This window comes from Asparagus officinalis, chromosome 8 (assembly GCF_001876935.1).
Source record: "Asparagus officinalis chromosome 8, Aspof.V1, whole genome shotgun sequence".
Lineage (NCBI taxonomy): Eukaryota > Viridiplantae > Streptophyta > Magnoliopsida > Asparagales > Asparagaceae > Asparagus > Asparagus officinalis.
This window is the reverse complement of record NC_033801.1, coordinates 19,200,166-19,209,457: the sequence shown is the minus strand read 5'-3', so window position 1 is coordinate 19,209,457 and position 9,292 is coordinate 19,200,166. Positions and strand designations below refer to the sequence as shown.

The 9,292-nt window shown below is 36.3% G+C and overlaps 1 protein-coding gene across 2 annotated transcripts in view; it reads right to left on the bottom strand.

Moving 5' to 3' along the window:
- Positions 1-7,128, bottom strand: part of LOC109851217 (phospholipid-transporting ATPase 3) — a 41,885-nt gene extending 34,757 nt beyond the window's left edge. Inside the window, exons 1-5 of one of the 2 annotated variants that reach the window (XM_020421253.1) lie at positions 6,714-7,128; positions 1,849-1,914; positions 1,663-1,724; positions 1,387-1,468; positions 1,169-1,279 (exon numbers count right to left, since the gene is read on the bottom strand). In XM_020421253.1, the coding sequence (XP_020276842.1) occupies positions 1,169-1,279; positions 1,387-1,468; positions 1,663-1,724; positions 1,849-1,914; positions 6,714-6,917 (525 nt within the window). In that variant the 5' untranslated portion in view covers positions 6,918-7,128. Of the gene's footprint in view, positions 1-1,168; positions 1,280-1,386; positions 1,469-1,662; positions 1,725-1,848; positions 1,915-6,713 lie in introns of those variants that run through there. The other variant, XM_020421254.1, reaches the window with a different exon arrangement.

Below are 9,292 nucleotides of genomic sequence, written 5' to 3'. Positions count from 1 at the left end.
GGTTATTTGGGGTTATTGCGGCAAAATAACGGTAAAAAGCGTAAAGTCAAATAGTGATCTAATTTAGATATGTATAAATATTCAAAAAAATTAAAGAAAAATCTAGAAAATTTAAAAGTACATATTTGATGATTTAAAGAGATCCTAAACATGAAATAGACATGTAACCATCATATGATACTGATGACGACTGGAGGAGTCAAAAGTTATCATATTCGAAAAGATGAGCTGAGCAGTGAGAGGACTGCAGTAAGAGGAGCTCACGGCAATAGGAGATGAGAGGAAGCGTTGAGGAAGGTGCTGGAGGCTACAGGAGGCGGTGGTAATACGCCAAAAATCGCGACAGATGGTAGGATGCAGTGTTTGCAGGTCGGATTTAAGTTTAAAAAATAAACCTCAAACTGCTTTTAGATAGCGTCAAAAGGCGGATTTTGCCCGCAATCGCCCGCTATTCACCGCTATGGCAATATTGGCTGTTTTTGGGAGCAAAAAGCACATATTTTGTAATATGTCACCGCCATTGAGTATTAGCATAGCGGGAAGGGACCGCTAACGCTATTAGCGGCGCTATTTACTGCTATTTATAATAGTGATCACGACTAATACGAATCAAAATCAAATAATAAATGAGAATGAGTTAAGGTCCTCAATTGAGCTACTAAAATGGCCTACTTAGTATATTTTTCTTTTAGGCTTATGAGTTATCGGGTATAAAGATCAATTCAAATGTTAAAGAACAAAAAATATACGAGGCTATGGCTTGCATGCATCCTCTGCAAAGTGCCCTCGTGTAGGACACTTGTGAGGAGCAAAAAGGCGTTGTCGCCTCAGATGCAGGGCGCTTTGTCCCTACCCCGCATTGCAGGGTGCAAAAGGCACAATGAGGCACATGCCTTTGATAACACTGCTTCCATGTCAAGAGAAAGAAATCAGAATAAGAATTATGTTTTTAGGATGAATAATACTTTACCCATATAATAATATGTAGATTGTATAATATCTTTTATACAGTCCAAAAGCGAATGATGCACCAACTAGCAGAAATAGATTTCATCTTCAGTTCTTAACAGAATGGCAAGCATTATCCCAGTGTTCAGGATACCAAAAAACAAAAACTGACTCCAATCTCAGCACAAACCTACCGCAATAGCAAGAATGTGAAACTTACCCTTACAATATCCCCAACCTGCAGCTTCTTCCAGGGTACACTTTCCCAGTTATGATCTTGCAATACATCCACAGGACTACTATTTATTGCTTTATCATTTTGCAAACGCTTCTGTGTCACAGAAAACAAACAAATGTAAATGATAACTGAAGTTAAAAAGATGAAAAATAAATTTTGACAGAAAATAAAAGCATGGAATAACCAAAGGCATTACTAACCCAATCCTCAAAAGCTTCCTTCACAAGAGAAACCAAAAGCACTAGACTCAACGGAAGCACGTTTGTTATGGGGGACACTGGACTGCAAAGGCATACAGTACCTTAGTAAAAAGAAATATTAATTAAGTCTGCGGTCCACAGACTAATGATCAAAATTTACAGAAAACATATCGCTTATCTAAAAGAACTGAAAAAGCAAAGTAAAGAAGTTGTCAAAACAGAAGACAGATGACAAAGTTGCTCTTAAATAAGAATACATGCGGTCTCTAAACATACCTCATGGGAGTAGTAGACAAGATGGAGATCATAAGAAAGTACAAATTGGCTACCCGCCTGAACTGCCAAGAGTAAAAAAAGGGTACTTTTCAGTAGAATAACGTGGAAAAAGAAGTACAGCACGAATGAAACATTGGAGGTGAGATATTATATGGAAGTACAAAAAAGATAAGAGAACTGAGGAACCTGCTCAAACAACCCTTTTGGCAAAAACGTTAGAAGATTGTACTTGGTGGTTGATACGGAGTTTCCCTGAAAAGAATACCATAATGGCAATTAAATAAGAGTAACGGAAACTAACAAAAAAAAGAAGGAAAAGAAAATGCAAGATCCTGTCGGAATCACAGTGCAAGTACTACAGATAAAAGATTGAATCAACCAAAAATTGTAGGTTCATGCAGTTTCTTAGATGATAAATAAATGGCATAAATGTTTGCAATAGTCTTTTTTAAGAAAAAAAGGTGTGCTTTAGTGAATATCCAATTCTGGATACTGGATCAGAAGTCAGCAATCATGTTCAATATGTAGAAACGGTGAGGCAATGTTGTGGAAATTACAGTTAAAGGCATGTAACATGGAGGATTATAAAATTGTGCTTGCAATCAAGAGAAATGCCACTCTGACATCCTTACAAATTAGTTTTACATCAATAAAATTGAAATCACCAATTAAAGCTAGGGGGAAAACCAATAAACAACATTGAAAGGTAGGAAAAGAAACTATATGAATATCACACAAAACTAAATTTCTAGTAACATCATTCTTAGTGACACAAAAATTTGAAGATCACAACTAGTTAAATTTATACACCTTATTTTATTTGAACAAAGATATTCTACAAAATTTCTTGAAGGTCTAAATAAGAATTCATGAGTAAATGGCTAATATTAATGCAAATAGATACTTCGATCACAAGATGCGTCATGGAGGAAATATTTCTTCCTGATAGTTGTTAATATTTCATGATAAGTGATGTATACCTTATGATTCAATGAAACATATAGAAAAACTAATTTGTATCTTATGCATATGCTTATTGGGTCAAGACTCAAACGTATCTCATGGTACATGACATTTTATGTAACAGACTCAAATTATAAACAGATTTCAAATCCAATAAAAAATACCTTCGTTGTTTCTCTACAATTACAAGTTCCAAAACCGGTCTAATCTTTCATTAAAAGAGAGCATCCAAACCCAAATTTTCTATTTGTCAATAGAAACTTAGAAACTACTCAATATACTCATCATGTAAAGTTTTCCATTCTTGAGGATGCTATCAATCCCTAACTCCTATTTCAAATAAGCAATTCGAAGGTCAAGCCTTCTAATAGCACAATCTGGACGAATAGTTAAGAGCAAATAAATCTCAGCATCATAGCGTTTAGTGAACACAATCTATGGTTGGATATGTCCATGATTCAATTTGTCTATTATATTAAAATCAATGATGACAGGGCCTCAAAAAAAATACCTTGACGGTTGGAACAGTAGCATTGGTTGGATATTCATGAGAGCGCTGAACTTGAAGGAGGGTAAAGTACTGTTACCCAAAATGGAAAGCAGGAAGGACTCGCCTATTAATTTCTACCAAATGTCAACCACTAAACTGTGTAATTTTCCATTTCTCATGTATTTAATAGCTTTTTCATGCCAATTATCAAAAAGACCAGAAGCTTGAATGCCATTAATAAAAAGAAAGGAAGAAATAGGCAGTTATGTGAAGAAAGTGAAGATGAACAAGATGAATATCCCATCTTACATGACGATAGTAATAAATTTTAAGGGATGATTGATTGATATTAATGACTTCTCTTACTGCTATTTCGAAGGGTTAGCAACTTACTTTTGGAAGTGTATGTATATGTTTGGTGCAGTTCAATTATATAGTTGAATGCTAGTAATAATAAAAATAAAGGAAGGAACAGGTGGTTGAGTGAAGAAAATGAAGGTAAACAAGACCAATGTCCCATTCCTACAGGATGACAGTGATGGATTTTAAGGGATGATTGATTAATATTAAGGAGAAATTGCCACCCTGACCCTTTGCAAAAAGAACAGTGCGCCCTCCTTTTGGGGAAAAAACATGTTTCCAAGCCCTTTCACCCACCTTGTCATGCTTCCTAGCCCCTTTTTTACTTTCTGACACAAAAGATCATATGTACCTTTTTTACTATCTCCAAAATACCTCACTTTCAACCTTTCATCTTTCTTTTTTACTTATGAACCCATGAATCATGTCTCCTCCTCCTCAGCCATTATCTCTTTCACCACCACCACCTCAGCCATTGCATACTCCTCTTTCTTCTCATAGTTTCTCAACCATTATCTTTTTCGCCATTGCAGCCTCTCCTCCGTCATTTCTTCTCTTTTGTCAATCATCTCTCCTCCTTCCACAACCATCGTCGCATCCCTTAAAGGTCCATCATCTTTGACTAAAAGGTTCATCTTGTAAAGACACTTCAAAGTTAACGCTTAACAATTAAAGTTAACACTTAACAATTAAAGTTAACATTCAAGCTTTACAGTTAACATAGAAGGTCTAAAGTTAACTTGTTATTTTGTTAACTTTGACATGTTATTTTCTTAACTATAGTTTTTTGTTAACTTTGACATGTTTTGTTAGTTTCTTTTTTTTTTTGTTAACTTTGACATGTTATTGTTTTTTTTTTTTTTTGGTAACTTTGACATGTTATTTTGTCAACTATAGCTTTTTGTTAACTTTGACATGTTTTGTTAGTTTTAATTTTTTTGTGACTTTGACATGTTTCGTTACCATTAGTTGTTTTGTGGATGGAAAAGATGAATAGGAGAAAGGACAGAAAAGCGAGTAGGAGGAACGAAGGAGGGAGGGAAGAAGGAACAGAAATGGGAAGAGGGAGGAACAAGGAGGTAGAATAGAGGTTTTTACATTAATTTTAAAGCTTGCTTCTTAACTTTAAAGCTTAAATGTTAATTCTGAACAATAAGTTAACTTTTGGCGCGCCTTTGACATGTTATTTTGGTAACTTTGACGTGTTATTTTGGTAACTTTGACATGTTATTTTTAAACCTTTTTTTAAGTAGTTGACTTCGACATGTTGTTTTGTTAACTTTTTTTTTTTGTTAACACATTGTTTTGTTAACTTTAGTTGTTTTGTGGATGGAGAAGAAGAGAAAGAGGAGGGGGACATAGCCACAGAGGAGGAAGGTGTAAAAAGGAACAGAGAAAGGAGAAGAAAAGGAACGGAAATGAGAGGAGGAAGACACACAGAGGTGGAGTGGAGGCTTTTATGTCAACTTTAAAGCTCATAGGCTAATTTCAAAACTCAAAGTTTAACTCTGAACTTTAAGTGCTAACTTCAGAATGCCTTTGACTGAGGTGGGAGCAGTGGAGGAGCAGATTGTAGCAGGAGCAGTGGTGGAGGGAGGGAAAGGGAGGGTTCATAGGTCATAAGAGAGATGAAAGGGTTCATAAGAGATCACAAGTTCATGAAAGATTAGGATGGAGATAGGATGGAGGAGGATGTCAGAGACGGAAATGGAGAAGAAGGGAGAAGAGTAAAGGTGGGATGAAAGAAATAGGTGGAGGGAGGAAGGTGGGTAGAGGAAGAGGGAGTACAGGAGGAGGGAAGGAGGAAAAGAGGAGGAAGATGAAGGCTATTTTAGGGATAAGAGTAAAAAAGGGAGGAAGAGAAAAAAAGGGAGGAAGAAAGAAAAGTTGGGACAAAGGGCTTAGAAACATGCATTTTAATATCAAAGGGGGAATGCATTGTTCTTTTGGCAAAGGGAATGGGAAGCAATTTTCCCTAATATTGATGGCTTGTTTGTCTCACTACTATTTGGAAAGGTTAGCTATTTACTCTAGCAAATGTATGTTTATGTTTGATGTGGTTGAATTATATATTGTTTTTATATAGCCATTCTCTTGAAACTATATTATTTAGATATGTGATTATTAGACTTTCTACCACGGAGAGGAAGCTATCAAAGACTAGCATGAAGATACTGCTTGAGACAGCAACCCTCCTGCCACCAACAGCCTCAAGTTTTACGCTTAAGAAAAATAACTAAGTTTAGGGTTTTGACTTTGGTAACATTACGCTAGAAAAGTTGCCTCATTCCGGAGAGGGTTAGTTGGATTTTATTACTAGCATGGAAAAGTAAACTTCATCCTTCCTTGATAATGATAGCCATGTTTTGGTTTTAGTAAATAAAATAAATTACAATTACACAGGACAAAACAATCTTCTCTAACTATCATATTCCTAATATGCTAACTAATTTCATACTTGTATTTTCACTTAAAAAATTTTAGCATCTCTCATTCGTTAATCTGATTGTGTTTCAAACTTGGTCATATTTTTGTGATTTATTGTTGTAAAATTAATTATTTTAACTATAGCACGTTGATAAGTTTATCTAAGCAAACATAATTACAATGTGTGTGCATGGAAAATAATGCACAATATGCATCTTGATCTGACAATGGAAATTATTGCACATTGTGCACCTCGATCGGACAACTTTGCTTCCATTCTATGTCTACCAATGTCCAAGGCCATTATGCTGCAATGTAAATTGAGAAGTTTTTCAAGAATCGGGATTTCTTCTCGTCAACTCCATCTTTGAACTAGACCATAACTACTCTTACTGAAGTCATTCACCTCAGCCAGATGAAGCATTTTCTAGGAGGCAACAGACTATCATCATGTCTTTCTATAGGCATCTCCATACAATGCATGACTGGAAATTAAATATGAAGCAATTTCTGCATATATTGATAGTCAAAAGGATCACAGAATGAGAGCAACAGCATTAAAATTAGATGATCTAGACTACTTGATGTCTGGTTTAAGATCTAACTACGCAAAAGAAATCAAAAGACATTTCAAGGATCAGACAACTCTATATCATTAGCATATTAAGCAGAAAACATCAACTATTTTCCTTAAATTTAGGTCCATGGTTAGTATAATTTCCAACAATCCAAAATAATCCCATAAAACCAAAAGAAATAAACAACTCATTCAAAAATAAAAACAGAAAGAAATCAGATCTAAACAAGTAACCTTGAATTGAACAGGAAGATTAGCATCGCGATCGTTGCAGAAGATCGTGCGATGACCAGGGGCCTGAGGCTGGACGCGGCCGAGCCTGATCGTCGACGACGAGCCGTGCCTCGACGAGCTCAAATCCACCGATCCAAAGCTGCTCCTTCTCCCGCCCCCAAATCGAGCAGTCGATGCCCTAAGTCGTTCCACGAACTCGGCCATCCTTCTTCGATTTGGCGAGAATTTGAACAACGACGAAGAAATTTGAGGGTTTTGATACCAGCGAATCGTGTTTTTTCCCCTTTTCTCTCCTTTCAAATTTTAATCTCCAACCATTTCAACGAATGAATGGAAATTTCTCTGATCTCCCTGTCGCGAAACTGTCCTCGTTCTCTTCGTTCTGAAAGGGTGACGATTGTTCTCTTCTTTTTCCCTTTTTATTTTTTATTTTTTGCCCCTTGTTGACGCAGTTTTGTACTTTAGCTCGTGGCGCTTTAGTTATTTTGGTTAATCTAGGGGTTTGCAGAGAAGTTGCACCATTATACTTTTCTAACTTAGCCCCCAACCCTCATCGCATTATTACTAAATTTACCAATTTTGTTATATTTAGGGACAAATTTTCAAAACTAACTCTTTTATAAATTTAATTTCAAAAATTGACCCGTTTCACTTTTGATTAGCATGTTTAACCCAGTTTCAGCGAGTACGCTGAAACTAGGGCGAAAATACTAATTAAGTTGCAAACACTTTACAAAATTGAGGATCTTGTGAAGTTTAGCACGAAATTAACTAGGTAATTAATCAAAATAATCTTCACAGGTTATTGCTTTTCTATGTTAGCCCCCAACCCTCATCGCATTGTTACTTAACTTACCAAATTTGTTATATTTTAAGGACAAATTTTCAAAACCAACTCTTTTATAAATTTAATTTCAAAAAATGTCATGTTTCACTTTTAATTAGCATTTTTGACCCAGTTTTAGCTAGCTGGCTGAAACTGGAGTGAAAATGCTAATTTAAGTTGCAAAAACTTCACTGGACTACGAATCCCAAGTTTAGCACGAAATTATCTAGGTAATTAATCAAAACAATCTTCATGGGATTGCCAATCTCGTGAAGCTTGTTTCATTGCAAATCTCGTGAAGCTTGTTTCACTGCAAACTTCATGGGGATTGGTAATCCCATGAAGCTGTCGAGCCTGCCATCGGTTGAGAGTGAGCCTGCACGCCATCGATTGAAAGCCTGCAAACTTCATAGGATTTGTGAATCGCGTGAAGTTGAAGGGTTAGATTGCTAGAGAACTCCACTTTGAACTCTATGTCAATTGACCTCTGCAACTTTACGGGATTCAAAATATTGTGAACTTGCATGACATGCATAAACATGCACGCACAGCGTCTTTTCCTCCTCATTCACAACCTGTTTTCTATATAGAATTTTGCAACATTATACACGAAAGTCCAACCACATACACGAAAGTTTAACTGCATATATACACGAAATTCCAACCACTTATATACACAAAAATCTATCCACACAACCAATAATTAGAACAATCTAATCATATATATTCATGAGATTCATGTAGAAATAGCGAAAATATTGGTAAAGTTCAGAAAATTTAAAGCAGATAGGCATTTGGGTGCTTGCCAATCAACCGCGAGCTTTGGCGCGGTCGACCGCAAACGTACACGAGTATAGGGTAGTTTCTGGAGTTCTGAACGGTCGATCGCGAGATTAGGTCTGGTCGACCGCCAAACCCTTTAATGGCTTTTTGGATTTCGTCGTTCTGTCTGATCGACCGCAACAATTTTGGCGGTCAACCGCCAGTCGAGTTTGGGCCTGGGTTTTATTTTCGGTTCTGATTTGGTTTGTGTTTTGATATATATTGAAACACGATTTTAGGGTTTTCTTTATCAGAGATTTGAGATTATATTGAGCATATTGAGAGGGAGAACTTATGAGCATGTTGAGAGATTTGGTTTAGGGTTTATTTGAGTGATTTTGTGAGATTGTAACCCTTTGTACTCTCCTTGATTTAGTAGAATCTCCTCATTCTCTCACCATGGACGTAGGCAAATTGTTGAACCACGTATGTCTCTATGTTTGGTTTGATTTATCATATTTTGGATGGGATTGTGCTCGTGTTTGGTTTGGTTATCTTCTCTCGTGCTTACAGACTCGTTTGGTTGTCGAGCATGCTTTTGCACGGCGCGCAATAATTGGTATCAGAGCTCAGATTTTAGATCTAGAGTTTTGGCATTAGGTGGAGGAAGATTCATCGTAGAAGCTTAGTTCTTTAAATTCTAGGCTTCGATGGAGATAGTGTTTGGGGTTGCCATTGAATATTTCGCTTTTCTCGTGTGGTTAGGAGATCTATTTTGGAATCTGTTCTAGGACTCAGTTGGGTAACTTCTAAATTTTATCAAGTTTGGATTTTCCTCTACAATTTAGAGTTTGTGAGTATGGGTGAAGAAGTTGGTAAAATCAGCAAGATGGCGAGTACAGTTCAAGTTGGTTTTCAGAACACTAAAATTAGTATGGTTAAATATGACGGCAATATCAATTTTGGTTTATGGATGAGCGACGTACAGGAT